This window comes from Manis pentadactyla, chromosome 4 (assembly GCF_030020395.1).
Source record: "Manis pentadactyla isolate mManPen7 chromosome 4, mManPen7.hap1, whole genome shotgun sequence".
Taxonomy (NCBI): Eukaryota; Metazoa; Chordata; class Mammalia; order Pholidota; family Manidae; genus Manis; species Manis pentadactyla.
Window position 1 is genome coordinate 94,475,903 of NC_080022.1, and position 24,052 is coordinate 94,499,954.

At 46.3% G+C, this 24,052-nt stretch overlaps 1 protein-coding gene across 1 annotated transcript in view; it reads right to left on the reverse strand.

Annotated features, from left to right (window-relative positions):
- Positions 1–4,159: 4,159 nt before the first annotated feature.
- The window catches only part of VANGL1 (VANGL planar cell polarity protein 1), a 48,201-nt gene continuing 28,308 nt past the window's right edge, over positions 4,160–24,052 (reverse strand). The window contains exons 5-8 of the mRNA XM_036895318.2: positions 14,546–14,679; positions 12,958–13,090; positions 11,846–12,080; positions 4,160–8,266 (exon numbers count right to left, since the gene is read on the reverse strand). Of these exons, the coding sequence (XP_036751213.1) occupies positions 8,006–8,266; positions 11,846–12,080; positions 12,958–13,090; positions 14,546–14,679 (763 nt within the window). The 3' untranslated portion in view covers positions 4,160–8,005. The remainder of the gene's footprint in view (positions 8,267–11,845; positions 12,081–12,957; positions 13,091–14,545; positions 14,680–24,052) is intronic.

Genomic DNA, 24,052 nt, shown 5'->3' on the forward strand with positions numbered 1-24,052 from the left:
GTAGCCCATAGCTTTAGTGTTGAGTGTGCTATCATGTTCTCATTCATCCATTTATTCAAATATTCAGCCACTGGACCCCTTAAGGCTTGTTACCACCACACAGATCACTGAAGGCAAAAATGAGTGTGCAAGATGGGAGAGCTGAACAGGAAGCTAGAAAAGGAAAAATATTTAAAGCACCTTGTGTAAGTTTTACAAATGTATCATCATTTTTTCTGAACTGAGTTCTCAGAACCATAATAACATTCAGATGTAAAAACACAGAACACACCCAAAAGTCAAATATAGTATTAACTGTCCACGTCAATGTTTGCATGTTTAACTAGAAGATGCATGACACGTTGATATCAGCAAGGAATTACCAAGTCTCTCTTGAAGCAGAGATGCTGCCCACTCACACACCACTGCTAGTGGGCCCTGTCTCGGACTGGGCAAGGAGGCATGTTTTCTGGTGCCATCCTTATATCCCTCACTCCACTTCCACGATCTGACAGTTTATTAGCAGGTGATCTCAGAACTCTCCCAGAATTCTATGGCTGCATAATGCGTGATGCACGAGAACCAAAGAGCCTCCATTGATGGTTGATGTCTTTGCACAGCTCCAGTAGTTTCTCTGCTAGGGGGCCTGCTGATGCAGATATAAATTGTGTGCATCTCGACTGGAAGCCCAGAGAAACAGAGCTTATCAATAATCTACACAATGAGTACCTTCAAATTAATTGCTTTATTTCATCCCTGTCTGTGCAACAGGAAGAATTTTGTGCTGCCAGCATTCAGTACAGGAAAGGGATAGCGGAGTGTAGCAGAAGGTGAGCCCCAGCATTCCTTTTCAAATATCAAGCTCCCTTTAAATAAACTGATCTAAAGTCAATAATTTAAAATGAATTACCAAGCCACTCACAAAAACAATCCAATATTCACCCCCTCACAGATCCACGTCTGCCCCTTTTCTCTCCCCTTACTTGACACAAAGGTCTTTTTTCAGGTGGTGATTTACTCAAAAGGCCTGTTTCACCTCCAAGTTTTAGAGCCTAAGATTTTCTTCAGTAACCTGTTCATTAAAACACTCTTGACTGGGAGTTTTTGTTACAAAGGCAATTCCACTTTCCCATTCACTCTATCACCACAACTGTCTTGGTTTCCATAGAAACTGGACAGGTTGTCTTTAAGAAGGTATCAAAATTACACAAGAGTGAAAATGTTCCATAGAAAGCAAACAATCTTTTAGATTGAAATAACCACACGAAAAAAGAAACAAAATACAATTTGGAATTTATTTTTCAAGTTTTACAGTATAAAAAATGTGACCTGTAAAATGTCTTACAGTTCATCAGTATGGGAGTCCCAAAAAGTGAACAAAGTAACTTGTATGCCAGGTACACTACGTTGTCCTGAACACTAACATGGTTGATGTTACACTGAGAAGACATTTCATCACACACGTTATGCATGTATGCAAACATACTTGTACAGATGGTTGCTGGTAGTATGATTCATTCACATGTTTAAAATGTCCCAAGAGAGCCCACCATCCAGTTTATGCAGGAAAATCACACTCACACTTCGTCATACACATGTGATGATTGTTGAGTAGAGGCTGGTTAGTACAACTGTCCCTCCTAGTTACAAAGTGCAGTGTTAACTAACAAAAGAGAACACTCACACAGATTGTCCCTGAACTTCTGGGTTGATGCTGGATTCTGAATTCAGAAGCTAAAGTTTTTCAACACAAAAGCAATTGTCAGACAAGCTTCTCCAAGTGAGGCCTGGCCCAGGCCTTCTGGTCTCTCTAGCATCTCTGCTGAGGAAGTGGTCATGATAAGGCAAGTTATGCTCACTACCCCTGTGAGCCAGTATCCACCCCAACCCTCACCCTGCCTGGTGCCCTGCACTCTATACAATAGTTGTACTAATAAACAACTGCTTGGAAATCAAACTTGGCCATGTCATAATTTAGAGGTTCCAGGGGAGTTTGCTATTTAACTAAAATCTACAGTGCATGCATTATAAAAATAAGGAATTATTACCAAAGTTTGGATTTTATGTTCCTTTTCTTTAAAGAATGATGATCAGCACTAAGTGAATATGCTATTATTTCTATAACTGAGAGAGGCACTGGCAAATGAAAAGCAACTGCCTCCTCTTTGAACCTAGCCCTGAAATGGTGATCACGTGCAACTGTCTCCATTCCTACACCACAAGCTGAACTGGACTTGTCATCCACATTCAGGCCTGGGTCCCATTACTAACTCCCTGAGCCACAGTCTCTTGTCCTCAGAGATGAAGCTTTCCTAGGCTTTGGGCTTTCGCGGGGCTTAAAAACTCATACATGATCGGTTCCTTCTGAATGACAGCTCAGGTCAAGGGAAAGCTCAGATAAACAGAAGGAAATACAAACCAGACAATTGTACATTCAAATACTTTTACCCAAGTATTAGTTCAGTGCCAAAAGTATTGCCAAAGGCACTCTCCATAAAAGCCTGGTCAGGGGTTTGTCACATTTGTCTCCAAGGCTTAAGATAAGAGTGTTTTTATTCCACTAAGATAAAATACTGATGCTTTCAAGCTAAGAGACATAAGTTGTAGACTCAGACTTGCAAGTAACCTTTCACTCTGCTGCATCCAAGGCAGAAATTTGCTGTAACGTTGGGGTACAATGTTGTACCAGTTATTGTACTCTTTAAAACAACCATTAAAAAGATTTATTTTACAAGTTAAACAAAGCAAATTATATTATCTAAGTAGAAATGACACAAAGTCTGGTAAGAAGAGACTCGCAGTCTGAAAATCTCATTTTATTTAGTAGTTTTACTTTTCTTATCTACCCTTTGAAGATTTGTCCAAATTCCTAATGTGTAGCAATGCCGAGATATGTGAACACATTTTCCCTTTCCTGTCATCCATGGGAAGTGAACAGCAGGAGAGAAAAAGGTAGCTTATGCACAACTAAACAGAAACTTAGATATTGGAGTAGAGGAAAACTGTGTTTTTAGAGTCGTTTTACAGCTGTTCTGTTAAAACTCCTGAGGGCAAATGGGGAGAAAAACAGTGGGATGCAAAGTGTTTGCTGAGCACCCCTGTCAGGGAGGGAGGCCTGGCCTCCAATAGTAAACCTCCCTGTGCTCGGCCCTCTGCTACCCCAACCAGGGGAAGCGTTTGGGGCACAGGTTGACAGAGAGGCTTCTTGCTCCCCTCAGAAGGCCAGGTTGGCAGTTCCTTCTGAATGACAGCTCAGGTGTCCAAGGCCCAAGGTGACCGACCAGCCCGCCAGCAGGGCAGGGGCAGAAGCGAAGGGCGGCAGCTGCACACACTGCAACCTGGCCTGTGGCAGGACTGAGGTGCTGGCAGGCCTGGGTCTCCTGGGCGGAGGGCGACTGTCGAGCACTTTCCATTGAAAATCCTAAATGTGCCAGCAGGGTGGGGAGGTGTCCCCTGGAGCCACACCTCTGGGGCAAACCCAAAGTAAAAAAAAACAGGATTCCACCTGCCGAGAACAAACGTCCCAGGCTCAGATTCAAGGTTAAGTGCCCTACGGTCCCTCCTCCATATCCCCATCACTCAGATCATACTTCAAGGTACAGTAACAGAGGGAATGGAATCAACATTAGAGCTGAAATTCCATTTACTAGGCATGAGACCTGGGGCACGTCCCTCCCTCTCTGATCATCCTTTTCCTCATCAGGAAAACTGAGATAACCCCTGCCTTCTAGGATTTCATATTCTAGAACACTACCTAACACACAGTACCTGACAAATCTGTTAGTACCTTTCTCTTCCTTCTTTGACCAAAATATGTTTTGTTAAAGATGCGACTAAAATCAAATTTTCTCAGGATCCATTTGGTTAAAGCACAACACAGCAGCAATTTCAACGTAGTGTCTAAACTACCTCAATTTACTACTGTACTGAATACCATTCAAGAACATGCCATGGGCTTAAGAATGATTTATATTTTATTTATAATGGAATATGACCACAAGGTTACATAGTAGTAAATTCACAGTAGTGATTTATTTTTTTGTAACAGATCCAGAAAGCACAAACACTACCCAGAAATACTTACAGCACTTTATAATTGCAGGGTCTCTGCTGCACGACTTAAATATTATGTTAACATTTCTGTGCTTTTAGTAATCAGTCTTATTTTTTAAGAAGCTGATTTTAAGTTTTGAGAAATACAGAGTAAGGCTTCCAGGGTAGTGAAGTTGGGGCAGGAACTATAGTAGAGCTTGACCTTTCTTTTAACATTTTTTGCTGTTTTGGGGTCCTAGGGTCTTGATGCAAGAAAGGGTCTGATGGACTTGTCTGCAGGACAGCAAGCTCTCCAGGCCACTTCTGTGCTAAAAGCCATTTACTCCTGGGGAAAAGCCAGTGTAACTGAGTGAAAGGAATGAAGAAGGGGAGGGAAAAATAACTGGCTTTAGAGTAACTTCCCAAAATATGGGTGCTAGGTTAGGAAATCTCTCCAATATAGGACATACATAGAAACAGACACCCACTCACCCACAGAAACACATACAGAAGCCGTCATCTGCCGGGCCGTGTGCCCATCAGCTACAGGTAACACAGAGGTCAGATGTCTAGCATACAAACACATTGTCCATCTGGTAATTACACTCAGAGGAATGCTCACAGGTACAGAAACACAAATCCAGAAACAAATATGCATCCCGTTTAGGAAGCCTTAGGTAGCAGGGCACAGCTAGGAGAGAGTAAACCAAGGGCCCAATGGGCACTCACTCTTAAAGGTGTGGGGAGAGGATGTGCAGGGTGATCACTTTCTGTCAGCCTAGCAGGCCTGTGGCTTGCCATGGAGCTGTAGCAGTATCTAAACACAGGCACTCAAAACAAAAATGAGACACGAAGGTGAGAGTGGAATACCACCCAGTGGTGGGGGTGGGGGGCACCTCGTGCCCATCCTGTACACCCTGCAGAGCCACGGCCACCCCGTGGAGAAGGGCTCCAAGCTCCAACAAGGAGCCCCATCACACATGCACAGGCCACCCACCTCTCCCCATCTGCTGTACAGACTGTCCTGTCCAGAGATTTGGAAAGGATGGACAGAGGGAGAAAGGGAGACAGTGATAGCTGGGCCAAAAACTGGTTGTTTTCTCTAGGGCTTACACTTTGTGAATTTTAGCAAAAGTATTACAGGTTTTGACTTAGCTGATCACACAAAGGATGTATGAACTACAAAACCTTCCAATCCCTTCCAACTCTAAGAATGCCGACTTCTTAACATTTAGTTCAAGGATGATTAAAAGTTGTCATTATCTTCAAAAGTACACACTTAAGAACAAAAGTCATCTGCTGATTAAAACATCACCAGGGAAGAGTGATCTCAGCCATGCATTTCTCATTAAGGTCTTCTACTCTTTAAAACTTAACATTCACATTTTAATAACTTGGGTTGAAAGTTACAGAAAATCTATAAACATTAAAGGCAAACGAAATCCTGTCTCCTCTAATGTGAATGTGTCATATATTCACCAAGCCCTAGGGCACAGTTTACACCCGTTTAAAAAGAAAGCCTATTGGTTCCAAGAACTGAAATAAAAACACATTGTGTTCAATTGTGTGACACAGCTTTCTGAACCTTAAATTTTTTAAAGCCATTTACATTGTTCGCACTGCACCAGTTAACTCGAGCTAGTAAGAGTTTGAAAGTACAAAGGCTTTATACAAAGATCCTGCACTTTATTTTGTTATTCTTTCAAAAAGGACTCAATACAAAGTCAGTGTAAAAAAATCAATATTCAATTTAAAACAGAAACAATAATTTCAAAAAGTCTGACATTCTCCTATGCAGAGACTGGAAGAGACAAAAAGGGGTAGAAAGAAAACAAATTCCTTAATTTAAGCCTCTCTTCAATCTGCTGGGAATGCATGCACCAAATTAGTCCAACTTAACCCCTTCTGGGCTGGTCATCTAAGATAGTGCTGGAAGCACAGTATTTCCAAATGCCGACGAACAGTGTAGATGAACTACTCGTTCTATGAATGAACAGCGTGAACTGTGTGTGGCACTCCACGTGCTGTGCTACTGTGCAGGGGCCTCGGACACATTTGGTCTGGGATATTATAATCTTTACACAGCCCAAGTCTCATACACATTCACCATCCCTTGCCCCATCTCCCAAAATATATTTCCTGAGAAAGATATCATAAGGAACATCCAGTTTGAAGGAACCTAGAGGCAAAAAGTAAGCAGACAAAAGCACCATGGTTACACAGTGTGTGGTTTTCATAAACAGGACTGCATAGTTCAATGTGCATCTTAGCTCCACATCACACCGCCTGGCTTCTCTTTCCTTCTTTTCCAGCACAACTTTTTGAGTTGAAGGTTGTTGATTCAAGACTGCTGTTTACTTTTTCAGGTACAAGTATATTACAAATATCCAAATCCAGCTGTAATTTACAAAAATGATACACAAATACTGCACCACTGGTGGATGGGTACCCATGCATACACACACACAGAGCATTCTGACAGAGTCATCCTTTACTACAGCAAGATAACTGAGAACCCTAAATACCTGGGAAGAGCAAGAGCGAATCCTTTGTAAAGGTTTGTCGTGGATACAGAAGGGCAAGTGGAGGGGCGGACAGCACACCACAAGGCGTCCACATGGCCCCGTGAGGAGCGCACCACAGCACACTTCCACCGGGACAGGTGCTCCACCCGCAGCTCGGCCTCCTCTGCTCCCCAGCCAGGGGAAACTCCCTAGAAACCGGCTGCACTTAAGAAACAGATCCCAGAAGCATCGTTCTGGACCATCAGACCAGCTCCCTACCCTTCCCCAAATTCTGCAGCTGGACCATTCCTTCTCTGCACTTCACCAACTACAAGCAATTTCAGCAGCAGAGGTCAAACCAGCCCCTTCCCTGGTAGTTAAGTGGTAGAGTTGCACAGTGATGGTGGTCAGAAATCAGAATGGACAGCAGCAGTTGTCACTGGAGTGGGCACTGTTTGGTCTCCCTTAGCAGGGCAGCCTGCTACGCAGCTTTGTGAGAACTGTCCCTGGGAAGTTAGAGGCTGCAAGCTGAACCTGCCAGCCCAGTTGTCACAGTGTCAGTCTTCCCCCGTACTGCCAAGCAGAGGAGAAACTGAAAGGGGAGGCCTAAAAGGGGACCCTAGCCAGCCTGCTCTCCCTGTACAAACAATCCGGGGGACCCACATGAGGCTGTGCACAGAGCCCAACCAAGGGCACCAGTGGAGAGGCAGGCCCCAGGCAGCTCGGAGGGCTGGGCTTCCCTGGCCAGGCCTGCCAGCCAGGTGGGGGTGTGGTATGTGCAGGGGAGGTGGGGATGGAGTGAGATGGGTGGGCAATCACAGGGCTAGGAATCAAGGTCTTCCTGTTCAAGGAAGCAGGGTCGTAAACAGGGCAGTCAGGTTTTCTCTTTGGGAAAAAAACAAAATCATTACGAGCTGTAAACTGATAATGCACATTTTTGTTGTGATCTTTCTCTGCAGAACCTAAGGCAACAGAGAACAAAGATGAAGGCAGGCATTTCCTGAACAGCCCGTGGCTCCCGTGGGTGATACGGTCCTGGACATTCACACACACAAACACATACGTGGATGTGTCGTGTCTGGTTTCCTAAAACAGAATGAGGATATATATTTCCCTAGAGGTCTATGAGTGGGCTGAGCAGAAGCAACAGGAGGGCGTGGTGCTGGACAAAAGGCAGGGACTACTGCTGTAAGGCGAGGCTCCCAAGAACTGCCAGCTCCGCTTTGGTTTACAGCTGTCATACAAACACCCGGGAACGGCTTCTTGAGAAGTCCCATCCACAAAAGCCAGGTAGATGCTGTCAGTTCCTTTTCCCCAGGGTGGACATCCCCTGCTTCCTTCCAAATAAAGTGCAGACGGTTGAAGGATACTGGTCTGTCATCTGCCAGCTTCAGTCAGCAATGAAGAAGAATAAAAAAATGATGCCCTTCTGGTATACATATATATATATATATATTCTTTTTTTTAATAAAGCCACAAATATAGAACTTTTAAACTGATGTCTCAGACTGTAAGCGAAAGATGAATTTGTGAGATCTAGGGTCTATGAACTCTTCAGAGAGTATGATGAATGGAATTTTCTTCACATTGACTACAAGGCTGAAGTCCAAGCATTTAAGGACAAAAACGATTCCGTCCCGCAGTCCGTTAGTCACAGCCTCATCACTCACGAGACTCCACTGCAGCGAGAGCCAGCGCTCCTTGTCATACTGCAGAGTAGGGCCCGCGCTGAGGTAACGCTCTAGGAAGGCCTGGAAGGACAGGAGAGAGGCCATTAGGGAAGGCACGCCCCACCCAAGGGCCGCATGGCCAGGGGCTCTGTGTCCCTACACCTCTGGAAATGCGTCCCTGGTAAACCAAGACAGAACCCAGCTCACCACACTACACTCATGTCAGATCCACACAGCTGAGTCCTCGCTGGGGAGGGCAGATACCTGGGCTTGCTCAGTCTCCTTTGCCAACCTCTGACCAGAGGTAGTGGACGGTGGGAAGCAGAGAGGATGGAGGGGTGGCTGGCCTTACTGTTCGCCCAGCAGCCATCACTGAGGCCATGGCCCAGTTGAGGGTACTAGACCACTGCACATGTTGCTGCTTGTGCCTGAGTGTGGGTCTGCCTTCTCCTACACTGAACGCTCCTCAGAGCAAGAGCCAGCGCAGAGCAGCACCACGAAAACACAAGTGCGTGCACAAACACACATGCTCTACCACATAGGGGCCGTGTGACTCTGGACAAGTCATTTAGCCTCTGTCAGTGGACACAGTAACAGAACCTAGCTCGCAGGGCGGTTCTGAGGGTGAAATGGTTAACTCTAACCACCTAATGGCACAAGGTGCACACAACCAATGTGAGCCATGGCTATTATATGTTGGATCAGGTGGGCGCCAGGCAAGACCAAGGGATAGCCAGATCCCATGTTCCCTCCCCTCTCCCGAGTTCTCAGCCCCAGTAGTCAGCAACTTGGAGCTCTCTGACTTTGTCTTCACAGGTGCTGTTCGCTCTGCTGAGTGGCATTGTTCAGCCAATTCCTTCTGGTCCTTGAAATCCCAAACCACTCCCAGCATCTCTCAGTCAGATTAACATGCCTTCCTCTAAGCTATACTCACTGGCATGGCTCCTGTGTGACATTTTACTTTTTGAACATTTATTGTCAGCTTTCTTGCCTGTCCCCAGCACTGGACTTTACTCTTCCGGAGAGCAGGAACTATTTTTTAAATTTGAATTTCCAATGTACCTGACACATACTGGAAGCTCAATAATCATGTGTATTAAATCAATAAATGCACTAAGTTAATTGCAAGCAAGCAAGAAAGAAGCCAGCGGTACAGAAAGAAAATATTGGGATCTATCACTCTGGGTCTAGACACAGGTCAAGGACGGTTTCAGAGTGGTACCCTCTTTTATCCACTCATCATGGCTGCTGCCAGGTACATCTCTTCCGCTCTGTAGGCACACATTTTAAGGCAAAAAGGGGAACCATACCTAAACACACTGCTAATATCAAAATAGTTCTTATGAGTCAAAAGAAAAAGAAACTCAACAATTAAAGGAATGAGATAATTAAGGAGATAATTTACAGAACAATAAATATTAATGGAAATTAACACATGAAAAGACTTTCTACCACATTATTAAAGAAATAAGACTTTAAATAAGAATGTATTTTCCTCCTTTTATATGGGCAATGGTTAAAAAGAACAACAACGCCCAATACTGTCAAGTGCTGGGGGGAAATAAACAGTCTTGAGTCCCAGGGGCGAAAGTATAAACTAGAAGCATCCTTTGGAAGGGACAATCTGTCAAATCTGTAACTTTGATAAAGCTGTTTCTCTACTAGAAATTTATCCTTCAGAAATACTTGCACAAATGCACAGAGACACATGGGAAAAAGATATTCACTGCAATACTGTTTAGGCCAGGGGTTGGCAAACTTTTCTCTAAATGTAAATATTTTGGGCTTTGTAAGCCACACTCTGTCACAACTACCCAACTCTGCCTGTGGAGAGAAAAAGAAGTCACAGATAATATATAAATAAAAAGGTATGGCTGAGTTCCAATAAAACTTGATTAACAAAAACAGCCAACTCCTGGTTTGAACTAATGAAAGTTCTTAATCCAAATGGGCATCAATAGGCAATCAGTTAAATAAATCACAGTATTTAGGGCAATAAGTGAAAAAAAAACCACATTTCCAAACTATGAGTGTGCATGTGTATGGTATGAGATCCCATTTGTTTGCTTTTTCCATTTCTGGTTTACAAATAGACACACACACACATACATCTCTGGAAGAATACACCCCAACCCCCTATAAGTAAGGACTGTCTAGGTTGGGGACTGAAAACTCTCTTTGCACATGATACTTTTCTTTCATATCTGGATTTTTATACAAAGAATATCTATTATCTTTAATTCTGAAAAGTATACAATTTTTAAATGAAAAAGAAAGCAACCAGGAAACTTAAAGAAAATCTTGAAAAAAAGGAAAGCAAATGCTTCTGCTCTGCATGGCATAAGCTATCATTTTGCATATGCAGACCTACTGCAGTCATTTGCAACCACAGTGTTCATACCTTTTTGCACTCTGCTTTTTGTAACTTGGAACTCCAACAGAAATTCTTCTACATTTCAACAGGTGACATGCCATAAGTTATGAGCCACTGTTCTATTTTTAAGTTATTTCTAGTTTGGAGTTATTCCAGATTATTTTTGTAAAAACATCTTCATGTGTGTTCATGTATGTTTCTGACTGTGCTGAATACTTATCCTCAGAGAGCAATTAGTGAGTCAAAGAATATGGACAGCTTTATGGATTCTTACTGAATATTTCTGTACTGCTTTCCTGAGGGTCATTACCGACTGGGGACAACACAACCAGCAGTTGTGCAGGTATAGGGCAATGTAGGAACGCAGGTCCTCACACTAATACCAGCAGCAACCAAGTGTTACACGTGTACTACATGCCAAGCTGATTTACTTTCCACCACATGATCTACATCTCATGCTGCCACGTTTAGTTTAATTTTCACAAAACAACCCTACCCATTTTATATCATCCCCATTTTATGAGAGAGGAAACAAGGGTAGAGTAACTTATACACAACCACAAACCCATCGAGTGGTGGATCAGTTAAGTTATTGATCCAGGATCTGCATCCATCTGTGTCTGAAAAGAGGTCATTTGCTAAGCCCTCACTCTATTTTGCCTCCTTGGCCATATCCTTCTGTTAGACACATGGCTATTTTCTGTGATATCCCTAAAAGGGGTATTATAAAAAGGGCCACATGAAACATCCCAGAGAAAAGAGCTCATACCAGAATCCAAGAGACCATTCAGTAGAACTCTACAACACCAAAAATTCCCACTAAAGTGACGGCATTCTTCCTACCAGGAATCTTGACAGTCATCTAGTTGGCCTTTACCAGCTGCCAGGCTTCACATGAATGGACTCTGTCAGCTCCCACAACACAGTGAGGTAGATATGGGTATCAGTCCCAGTTTAACAGATCGGGGAGGTGAGGCAGAGCCACTAATCCATTGGCCCAAGGCCACCCAGTTGGTTGGTGGGAGAGTGAGGTCAGACTGAGTCAGCTCGGCTCCAGAACCCAGTCCCCTTAACTACCACCTATATTGTCTCTACATGAAAACCTTTCCTCTGCCTGAACCTAAGCACCATCAACAGGCACCTTTAACAAACAACTGTACCCTAATGGTACAAAACATGTGTGAACTACTGATTCTTCTTCATTGGTCCTTCAGAGCAGTCTTAGATTCTCGCCCTCCCAGTGACACCCTGAAACTGGGCTCCCCAAGCTCAGGGGCGAGTCGCACCTTCGGCGTCATGCTGTTGGTGATGCAGAAGGCCAGGTGCTGCAGGATGCTCTCCATGCTGTGGTAATGCTGCTGTCGTGTGGTGCGCAGGTACTTCTGCAGAGCCCGGGCCATGGAGGGGAAGATGGCCTGCGCGGCCTCCCGGGGCTCCATCACCTCCCCCGGGGCTTTCTGCTGCTCCTCGGCCTGGAGACGCTGGATGTGGATGAAGGCCTCTTCCACTGCAACCACCAGCCTGGGAGGCGACGAGGTACACTAATTAGGACGGTGTCAGCCGCACGACGTGAGAAGAGTAGTTGAAGGCAGCTGGAATGACTCCTGCCCACCTGCTGTGTCCCAGCCCGCACCAGCTCACACCAGACCCACATCCTCAGCTGTCGCTCCAGAGGGTTGAGAAGGAGGGAAGAGGGAAGGAAGGCAAGGGTTGGAACAGAAGCTATGGGGTGATGAGGACTAGGAAATGACTCCTGTTCCCAATTCTGCCACAATAAGCTTGGGGGTCTTACTCCAATTCTTTTTACCTCTCTAATGAAGGGTTCGGATGGAGAGAGTTCTAAGGTCCCTCAAACTCTGGCCACAAAAGGCTCTGCATGCACTGAGAGCTGGCTAGTGGTGCAGAAGCAGCCCTGAGAAGAACCAGAACTGTGTCCCCCTTGGACCTGCTACCCACCCAGCAGCCCCCAGGAAAAAAGAAGGAAGTGGCTGAATGAGCACACGTGGTAGAAACCACCTTTGTCCACTTAGTTAACACGATCAGATCTGAAAGCCAGTAAGGTCCTGGGGGTGGAGGACCAGGCCACCTAAAGGGTGGGCTGCGGACCAGCAGCTTCAGCATCAGATAGGAATTTGCAAGAAATTCCTTGGGCCAACTCCAGACCCACTGAGCAGTAAGTGACTTTTGCAGGTGGGGCCCGGAACCTGAGATCTGTGTTTTAACAAGTCCTCCAGGTGATGCTCATGCATGTTACAGTTTGAGAAACACAGCAGCAGTGTTTCTCAAGGGCTCACTCCCAAGGCTCAGGCAAGTCATGTTCATAAACTGAAATTTCATTCTAGCGATAAAAAAAAAATGTCTACTACAAGAGGGTGTAAGTGTCAGGGTGGCAATGTACCTTGCTCTCCGTTTCTTCACCCGCCGTTCATGTTCTGCCTCTTCATAATACAACTCGTTGTGGCTGGAGTCCCTTCGCCGAGCAGCTGCAGCTATCATCGCCCGGGACTGACCAGTGGCATTGTTACTGGGGCCTTTTGGGAACAGACAGTGGAGAAAGAACAGTTTTAATACCATGTAATTGCAAAAGAGAGCAGAAAGCAAGGTCCGTGGTTTGTCAGTACTATCCATCCACTTCCTGTGAAGGAAGCACACAAATCCTACAGTAACTTCCCAGGAGCATGGGCAGTGCCCTTGTTTTGCACTCAATACGCTCACGAGAGGAAGGCAATGTCCCTAAGACTCAATTTGAGCAGTGGAAATGGCTAAAGAACTCAGAAGGGGATAAAGAATGCTCGACAGTTAAAATGTTGGCCAAAAATAACACACAGGGTATGCTGAAGATGTTACTTTCCATCTGTTACAAAAAGTTTCAGTTTGGCCATAAGGGCAGCTAAGACATCCCATTTCAGCAACAAGATAGTGAAAGAGAATGAGACGGATGGGGCGATCAAGGACAGAGAAAAAAAGAAAGCCAAGGGACACAGAAACCCTGATCACAACACACAGGAAAACAAGCCATGTAGGAAATGTCATGATAGTCACAACTTTTACAGAAAGCACCAGTGCTTGAGGACTTGCAAATGGCCTGTTTGCTAATACAGACTTAGAACTGCTGATCTCGTTCCCCTGACCACTGATCCTTTTCAGAAGGACATGAGATCACATGGTTTCTTATGTATCAATTACTGGGTTAATGGCTTGGTTTTACTAGTGGGAAATTTTGCTGTTTTCAGATCACAGGCAAAATTTGCCAATCCTTCAGGATTCATGAGAGAATGCACATTTCATAGAGCTACCCTATGCACCCAAAACAATGGGGAAGATATTGCCAGCAAAAATTGACACCATCTATAAATCATCCAACTTGCTAACAACACGATCTTCTTCTAGGGTTTGCAAAGCTCTTGCCCTGACCCAGGGTGCCCATCAAGAAATGACACCGTGTCCTGTTTCTTGCACTTAAATATCTGATATCCTGGAACACAGCTCTGATGTCCCCAGCCTGGCCTCTGGCCTCCTGCCACCCACTCAACTCTAGCTCTTAGCCAGGATTGAGAAATGCCTGTAAGTATCTCACCAGATGCCTGAACTACTGAGAGTTATAGTCTTAATGGATTTGGGTAGCTCAGTCTTTGGGTAATTTATCCAAATTTTTAAAAGCAGCCTTTTCCTAAGAGCTTTGGATATAAGATGTTCCCAGCAGGAGGCAGGAAACACACATCACTATTGTTTTAATTATAAAATCCCCAAATGAATGAACCTCCCACATATGTAGACTGTAAATCAACATTCCTCTGAAAATATGTTTGCCTGGAGAAAAGGAAAAAAGAAAAGAGAGAAAATGAAGAAACTGTCCTGCAATGAGAATATACCCTAAACACAAACCCTGTGAGAAATAGAACCAAAGGGGGACCATAAAGTTTAAGCCAAACAGTTGTCCCAACTGTGCTCCCTACACCCACCAGAGACCACCTCAAGGCACATACCATCTACGTTGTAGACTTTCAGCCCGGCCATGTGCTTGGCTGCTCGGAATTTGGAGGCTGTTAGGAGGTTTGGGTTATAGATGGTGAAATCTTTATAGTAATTTTCCAGAACCACCAGTGCTGCTCGCTGGATACTGAGAAAAGAGGGCAAAATTAATGCAAAGATTTTTTATGGAATAAGCAGCGCCTAAGTGAAGAAAATCGTCTTTTGGAGTCAAGTAAAATAACAGAACACCAAGGATAACCTCACCTAGAAGGCTACTGGGGTTCACACCTTGTGTGTCCAGGATGAGAATTCAAAGATGAAACTTGAGTCCTGTCAAGTGGCTTCTGTGCCTTCTCCCAGGCTATGTCAACTAGCCACATCCCATCTAGCCAATAGTTGAGAAAGGAGTGAGTTATAACTTAGGAAAGTTCTGTGTGCAGCCTAAACAAATCTATTTCTCCCAGCTTATGAGAGAGGAAACTAAGGATCCCCAAACGGTCAGGAGCCGCACAGACGAGCTAACGAGTGAAGGAACTGAGTGCAGGCTCAGGTTTCTCAGGCTCTAGGGCAGTGTTACCCCTCATTGTCCTTGGGGTAAAGGATGCCTGGCTTCAGTTTTCTACCATCAGAGAACAACACCCACACAGGGCAGAGTGCACTTGAAGGCAGCTGGCTGCAGACACAGTTAATCCCAATCCCTCCGCTTCGTTCCATCCCACCTACCCCAGGCCAGCAAGAGCTCTCTCCTTCAGAGGAAGCAAGACCCCTTTCTCAAGTCCCTGAGGCCTCAGCTGACACTTCCCTCTTTCCTGGTCTATGAGGCCGCCTGCCCCTTGGACCGCTGTCTCTGGCCCTTGGGAGGGGTGTATGAAGGGGACTCTCCTTACTCTAATGTCCTGCAGTCTCTAACCTATCACCTGTTTGGGCCCCTCAGAGATCAGCAGAGGAGCGGAGAGAGGTGACACCAATACATGGAAGGGAGGGTGAGAAAGGGCACCCATCTCAGTATTGGTGACAAAAGAACATGCTCTCAGTCAGAGACATGGGGCACGCACCACTTCAAAGAGCACTTTGTAATAATACAGCACAGGTTTTTACAGACCATCTCATTTGACCTCTATGATCATTCGAGGTAAGGAACCTGAGGCTCAGAAACCTATGAGCTGCTCCACAGCACACATCCACCCAACAGTGGAGCTGGAGCTCCAAATCTGTATTTACCAACACCCAACTCGCGCTCCTTCCCTGTAACGCGTGGCCTCTGGAGGACAGTGTATGTACTGACACCGACCACGGGAGTGCTAAAATCCACACATTTATTTTCATCTTGCCCTTTACTTTTTCCTTCCTAGTCCCCTGCTAAGTGGATGCACTTACAAGGATTATTTACAATAGCCTGGGTACCACGGCGGGGTTGCCTGTGGTTCCTGGAAGACCACACTATGTTCCACAGCTGAGTGGCTCAGGGATCTTCACTTCACACCAAGACAACACAGCCCCTAACTTATCAGCTGGACATTTTGTCAACCTTCCCTTCAGCTTCCTCTGGGGCTCTGTCCCAGAGTTTAACATGGAGTCTAAAAACAATCTACAAGACAATCAGCCAACCTCCTTGAGCATAGAGCCAGGGCAAAGCTTTCTTACTTCTATCCCAACAGTGCCTTGACCAGTAATCTGCATTCAGTTGGTGCTTAGCATCTACCTGGATATGTGTGGCTGGGGAAATCTGGTGAGACCAGCCTTGTATCATGGAAGCACTCCTAAGAGCAAATCCACATTTTGAAAGCCCTGGTCATTCAGTTACTCAGCTGCTCACTCATCACTTTCATATTTAAGTACCTCTGTCTGCCAAGCCCTTCAAAGGCAGAAATAAGAGGGAGGAAGCTTCTCCCCAGCCTGGCATATGCAGAACATAAGCTCTGTGACTACTAACTGAAATACACAGGGGTGCAGCCAGCACAGAGAAGAGGTGATGACTGCCCAGGACCTGGGATGGGGCAAGAGCAGCTCCCTAGGGATGTGAAGGCAAGGAGAGGCTTGTGTGTCACAGATGTCGGTGCAGAGGTCCTCTCTGTTTCCATGAAAGCCTGCCCACTGTGTCCCCAGCTCAGCACCTTGCCCCTTGATCTCTGGTATTCTCCAAAGCGGGACAAGTGTTGCTTCTTCACCTCTCACCCCATCCAGAGATCTACCACGGTCCTCTCCTTGACTGCACACACAAACATGCCCTCTGTGCACTTATACCACCCCCCGCCCCTGCACACTGCTTTTCCTGAGCCTCCAGGCTTTGTGAGGCAAGGAGCCCCTCCACACAGTCTCAGTTTATGTACATGGCCATGCTGGGGTACAGTCATTTCATCCCACGCTCCTATACTGACATGGAAACATCTCTAGGCTCCTGGATTCCAGCAGGAAATTATTTCCCTGATCAAAATTCAAAAATTAAAAGGAAGCTCAGAGGTTACTTTCAGGCCCGTCTTCAAAGCAGACCATTTAGTGGGAGTTGGGTTTGGCCCTTTGGTTTAGCCAGGCCACAGGGAGGAGCCCAGGCAATTCCACTAACTCAGCCAGGGCCTGCTGGGCCGCTGAGCAAACAGCTGCATTGGAACCTGGCGGCCCTATTTCCCCAAAGCCACAAACAGCGTGCCATGCTGCCCGGAGAATGGGTGCCTGAGCAGGGCTCCCCTCACCACCATGCATGCCCCACACCCTGCTGCCCCCAGCCCAGGGCCTCCAAACTGGGGAGTGCTCAGGGACAGGCAGGTAATATGTGACATGTCACATGTGTGGGTCTCCTAGTCTCCCAAAGCTTTAGAACCTTCACTCAGGAACAGGTGGGAAAGTTCAGGCAGTGCTCACTTTCTCCAGCATCATTGGCTCAGCAGAGGCTCCACAACATCCAGACCAGCCATGGACCTGGCCTCCCCCAGGCTGACAAGCTAAGGCCAGAGCTGAAGAACTCAGGGGAGGTTTAGAAATGCCTCTAGGAGTGATGCATGCCCTTGTCACAGAAAACTGTCTGTGCAACTCTCGACAGATTCAGCAGTATTAGGGCATGGGGATCTCCACAGAACCAAAACTAACAAACTGAGGCACCCAGCTTTTAAAAAATCGGGTGTGAGATTTGGATTAAAACCCAATATTCTGTTCTTCACCTTTTTAAAGATAATCAACTATGTAATATATGGGTAAGTCTTGTTTGCAACTCAGGATGGCTGCTATACACATTAGTATGAGCTGTGCCTCATGTGTAACACAGTGAAGCTGTCCAACCACAAGGGAGGTGGAGGCTAGCACAATGCACTCTGAGCATGTAAGGCTGTTTCCTTACCTCTTTTTCATATTCCGCCTTACCACTGGCTATCAAAGTCATTCCTGGTTACTGTCAACCTACCCACCTTTGACAACTATCCTTCTGTTTTCATACATTCTCCACTTGGATACAAACAGAGAAAATGGGCTTCAAGGCACCCATGTGAGGTGCACTGCTCCAGCCAAGTGACACCCCTTATAGCTTGTCTGATGTCTATTTCAATCCAAAAGCTAAGACCTCTTTCTGTTCTGTTCTGGCTCCTGATTCATGCTCTAGTTTGCTTTGTCAGATAACTGACTTAACTTAAAAGTAACATACTACTAATGTTATTATTTGGTTTCCCAGTAAAAGCAACTCAGCACCTCCTGAGGGGATATCCCGCAGGAATCCCTGGCATCAGTGCCAGGAGGCAGGGGCACCCTTTTCCGTAGCCAATGTCAAGTTCAGCATCTTCCTGCCTCTATTCGTTGGCATTTTCCAAATATGCATCTTACAAGGCCAAAGGAGGAGCAGTTTCTTTTTGGAAGCTTTTTCCAACTCTCTGATCCCAACTGATCTGTCCCTAAATTCAGGAGCAGCAGCCACATCACATGACTTGGGATGCTGTCCCATGTGCTAGTCTCCTTCAATAAGCCTGTGAGAATCTCCCATGCATAGAAGACACCTCCAGTGACTTCCCCTTTGGGTACATAATACTCATTGGCTCAACCTGCTCATTTAGGAAACCCCAGAATTCCCACAGGTATAGGATCAGCCTGAGCACGTATTTCATAAAATTATGGCGTTTCAGAGGCTGCAAGTGCTCGAGAGATGAACAAAAGCAAACCCTTTAACTAGTTTCAGTCTCCAGACCAGATCTGGGGAAGGAGGGAAGCAAAGAAAACCAAGTTGGTGAGAAACTTTTAATCTTTCATATCAGCACCCAGTACATTTAGAGACAATAGGTAGTAACGTGACTAAACAATCCTTATGCACAAACCCTGCATTACAGGCAGATGGAGTCTGACAGACAGGCTGGATATAGCCCTACCAAAAACCCCTGGCAAGGAGCACCCGCCCCAGACAGAACTCAGATCTCAAGTAATACCAGCCTCCCAGGTCATTCCCCAAGGCAACACCCTTTCACAGACCACATGTATCTGTGGAGAACAGCATGGGGATATGCAGAGCTCTAAGAGAAAACCACTTGAAACCTACACATAGAAAGAGGTATGCAGATGAAAAGACAGCATGGATAACGAACACACAGGATCAGAAAAATCAGAGTGGTTACCAATGGGAAAGTGACTCCCTCAACTCTGCTCGGTCTAGGTTGGTCCAAACTTGGGAAAAACTCATGGGAAAAACAGGGCAGTAATGGATCAGCACATATATCTGGGGGAATTCAACAGCCACGCTCAAAATTGAAACTCACTGTTGGCCACACTGCCTTACTGGCTTATTTTCTCTTCAGGACAAAGAGGGTGGAATGTGAAATGCTGTGGCCTTTTGTGTCTAATCAACCACAAAAACACTTCCAGTGTTGCTGCAACTGTTATACAACTGCCATGGCAACAGAGAAAAGGGGCTCACCCTTGCACTACATTTCTTAAACAGAGTTGGAAACATAGTCCCAACATAGTCCAAATTTTAGTTCATAAAAGTCTGAGAGACATATTTTTGAAAGCTAACATATTTTCCAAACTCTATACCTCCCTCTGCCTCCACCACGCTCTGTGCATATGTATCTGCTGTGGGAGAAAGTACGCACAGGGCAGATCAGGCTTTAGCCCCAGACAATGACTCTTGGCTCTTTCATTTATTCTTTGACCTTGAACAAATTCACTTCTCCAAATTGCAGGGTCCTTACCTGCAGGGTGGGAATAGTAACACATAAAACTTTGCTGTAACATAAGTGGGCTCCAAAAAACTCAACTGTATAAAATGTATTCCTGAAAGGTTAAGGAAATCACTTGGGCAAGCCTGGTGTGGGTAGCGAGTCAGAAATTCTAGTGACAGGCTGCAAGACCCAGATACACCAGGTTCCAGCCAAGGTCTGTTGTCACCTGCAGTATTATCTCCCGAGCTTAAATGTCAGTGGGGACAATTCCAAACTCTATGACACCCTAAGACTTCAAAGTCAGTTGGCATTTAGGCCAGGAAAAATACTGGAGACTCAGGAGCCCACGCTCTACTTTCCTGCCTCCCCAGAAAGACTTGCTAGCCTGGTTTAGGCTTGTTTTAAAGATTAAATGATTGAATCTATTTTACACGGTTCCTGACCCAAAGCAAATGGCTCATAAAGGCCAGCACTGTGAGTGTACACGTCCATGTATGTCCCCCATGTGTGCCTCCCCGGCCCTCCTCAACAAGGGCCCACCACAGGGGTGCCACTACAGGAGATGAGCCAGGACGGGTCCCCCAGCACGGTCTTCCTTAGGAACTTAGACCATAAAGTTACGCTACTATTTTATTTCCTGCCAACTCTCAGCCTCCTGAAAATAAAGCCTGGCTACAGGGAGGCAGCCATAGTACACAGGCAGAAGAGCACTGGCTTTAGAGTCAAAAGGCTTGGATTCCCATTCGGATCCTGCTACTTTGTATCCCTGTATTTCCCCTTTCCGGCCAGTTTCTTGGTCCGTGATGGAGAGAGAATACCACCTACTGAGTGTGTTTGTTGAGAAGAACAAATGAAATAATGCCACTGAAAGCACTTACAAACTACAAGGCATTGTACAAATATAAAATACTATCATATGTTAATGAGTGTGAGCATTCTGCAGCAAGGGATGGGTTGGGTGGTAGCTGGACAAGTCAGTCTCTGGGCAGAAAAGCATGACCCAACCTGCACTTCAGTGAGTCACAAGATGTTACTCTTCACAGAATGAAGAGACTGTACTGCTCACCCAAGCAGGGACACAAGAATTGAAGACACCAGAGTCCTTCTAACCCAAATCCCCAATCCATACACCAATTCTTTTAATAATACCCCAGACAGCAGCCAACCTTGAAAAGAAAATTTACTCTTACTTGGTACCGAAATGACCTTTAATTTCTACCCACTGGTCTACCCACTATGTCCCCCTGGACCCAAGCCCCTCTTTCCTGTGAAAGCCCATCCAATGCTCGAAAGAAACAATTATGGCCATAAACTTCCTGCCTTTTAACTCTCTTATTTTGCAGATAAGGGCACTAAGGCCTAGAAAAGCACATAGGTATGTGCGTGCGTGCACACACACACACACGCACACACACACACACACAGTTGTCTATTACCTATTAATTCACTTCCCCATGGATTTATTGTGGCATCTTCAATTAAAATAGTACATGCTATTAAAATGAGAGATATTAAGGCATAAGAGCATATTCTGTCCTAGGCCCTCACACTTTATAGCCTTTAACCTCCCCAGAATAGGGAGAAAGGTCTTCCCTGAAAGGGCCAGGTGAGGAAGCCTCATGCAGGTCTTAGCCACTTGTTTTCAAACACTAATTTGCTGCCTTTATTTGCTTATGCACCTGTCAGCGCACTTACCTTAAACAGGTAGGTACCATCAAGTGACCAGGGGCTGTGACAGAACATGTCACTGGGGGTGGAGGGTGAAGATCCACAGAGGAGACAAAGCTGAGTTTTTGAGTTTAGTCTTAGAAGATGAATGACAGTCATGCCATGTGGCCCACGGGCTGTAAAGCTAACTCCAGGCAGGGGAAGCAGCATGGGCCCAGGCTGGTGTTAAACTGCAATCCTCAACAGCTACGAGGGGAGCAACAGGGCCACAGTGCTGCGCCCTAGAACAGCTCTGGGAACCTGTTGTTGTGGGTTGGAGAGTGACTCTCAAAATCCACGTTGACTCAGAACCTCAGAATGTGATCTCATGGGGTCTTTGCAGATGTAATTACAATAAGCTAAGATAAGGTCACACTGGTGACTTTATAAGAAAAAAGGTGCACAGAGATGAAGGCCACGTGCTGACAGAGCAGAGACTGGAGCAAAGCAGCTCCAAGCCAAGGAGCACGAGGACTGCCAGCAACCAGCTGGAGCTACACGGGAAGGAAGAATGCTTCCCTGACACTTCAGAAGGATCATGGCCTCGCAAACACGGAGACTTCAGACTCCTAGATTCCAAAAATGAGAGAGAAACTATTTAAAGCAACTCAGTTTGTGGTTCTTTACTACAGCAGTCATAGGAAATGAACACATTTGTATTTAGGGCCAGAAGGATGAAGGTAGGTAAGGGCAAGGCCAGGCGAAGATGACTGGCAAGGTGGGAAAGGGTCTGGGGGAGAGCAGGCAGAGTGGGGTGTGTGGGGCGGAGAGAGGGCGACCCGCAGGGGAGACCCGAAGGATGCCAGCAGTACAGGTACAGGCCGCAGGGCTCCCGAGGGCACCGTGGCTCCGACTCTTTAAGACACGCTTGCTCCAGTGGCTGCCTTGGGGACTCAACTCAGGGTCTTTGAGAAAACTCTAAAATGCAGGACCCAAAGTGAAAGCTGCTTCAGCTGTGAAAACTGCCAATCAGGGAGAGCAGGCTGATGCTCTCAGCTTTGTCTGACTTCTTCCCGGAGGACTCAGCAAGACTCCGAGATAGATGTGTGCTCGCTTCTCTGCTCCCTGGACTTGGAGATAAACTGACATCAGTCGGTCTGAGTCAGGACCATGTGCAGCAATATTCACGTGAGTCCCAGAGACGCAAACATAATTAGCCCCTGACGGTCACTGCCACCTCTGCTGAGAACCAGGCACATGAGTGTTTCTGTCTCCTGGCCCTGCTTTCTTTTAATTACAATGTTTGCCTTAAAACTGCATTTGGAGAGGTAGCTTATGTAAATTCCACACAGATAAGAGGCAATGAGCACCTTGGAAATTAAGGACAGGAAGGAACCAGTTTGTGTTTATTGTAGGTGTGATCTGGGAGAAAGGCTGGATTTTCTGGGACTTTGTCACAATTGAGCAGAAGGGACACACATTGCTGCCTGAGATCTTGAGATGTGGGGCAGGATGCCCACCCTGAGAGAGGACACAGAGCAGCGGCCCCGCCCTGCAGGAGGACCTTCCCGTGGTTGTATGGATTCCCAGGTCACCCCAGACTGCTGGCTCCCCAGCTACACGGGAGCTTCAGTGACCAAGTTCTCTGAATCAGTATTCACAAGCTAAAAGTGTCCCTGGCCTAGGCCTTGAATATCGGGCCACAGACAATGCTTCCCCTCAAGTGATAGGCTTGGCCAGCGCCACAGTCTGCCTGGACAGTTCGCACCTCGCTTCCAGCCAGGGCAGACCCCACCACACACACAGTCTACCCTGGGCTGCACTGGCCCTGCCTGGGGTGGAAACTCAGCTTTCTTAACACTTTAAATTACTGTGCTGCACCATACCAGATAAACATCAAAGACAGCCGTCTGCTTAGGGTTCTATAAGGAGATTTAGACAGGGACCTGCAGCACCTCTGGACCCACCCAGAATGCTCGACTGGCCTTCTCTTACCAAGCCTCATATTCTGCAATGCCAGTACCTCTGGCCTTGGGAAGAACTACAGGGGCACACAAGGAAAACTCTGGAGTCTGAGGATGACCAGCCTGGCCACTGGCCAACTGGACTTCTGGGCAGGGCTGTGCAGTGGCTTTGTAGGACAAGGAAAAGCAGGCCCCTGTCCATTGCCTTCTTGAGCATTAGCGACTCCCACGCACTGTATCAAATCACACCCATCAATCTGCAGGTGAGTGGGTAGAATGCAAGGCCCTTTCCACAATGTGAGTCTTTCAGGAAAATGAACAGCACACCATTCGGGGTGTGGGGTCCACCACCCAGCTGCCTGTAGCCCCACAGGAAGGCCATCTAAACCAGCTTTCAACGCACGGCTCCTGCCCCCTCAGCCACTATGCTCTGTGAGGGCTGACTGCGCTCAGCCAGGCTTGTGGGCAGAAGCCATGCGAGGGAAGCCTTCCCAGCTGTGGCTGCTGCCAGCAGGCAGCTGTACAAACACAGGGCTGCAGTGTCCAGCACCTTACACTCTCATTAAAGCCACTTTTAACAGGCACTACGGGGCCAAACCACAAACGGCAGCTCTGTGCCTGCCTTCAAAATTCTCCCACAGCAAAGCAGATCTGAGCAAAAACCTACACACCCTACTCTTCTGCTCATATATGTTCTTATCCTCTGCTTTTAAGGGGGTGTTGGGGGAGGGAGGTGAAGACTGGCAAATATCTTTACTGAAAAGCAGTTAAACAAAAC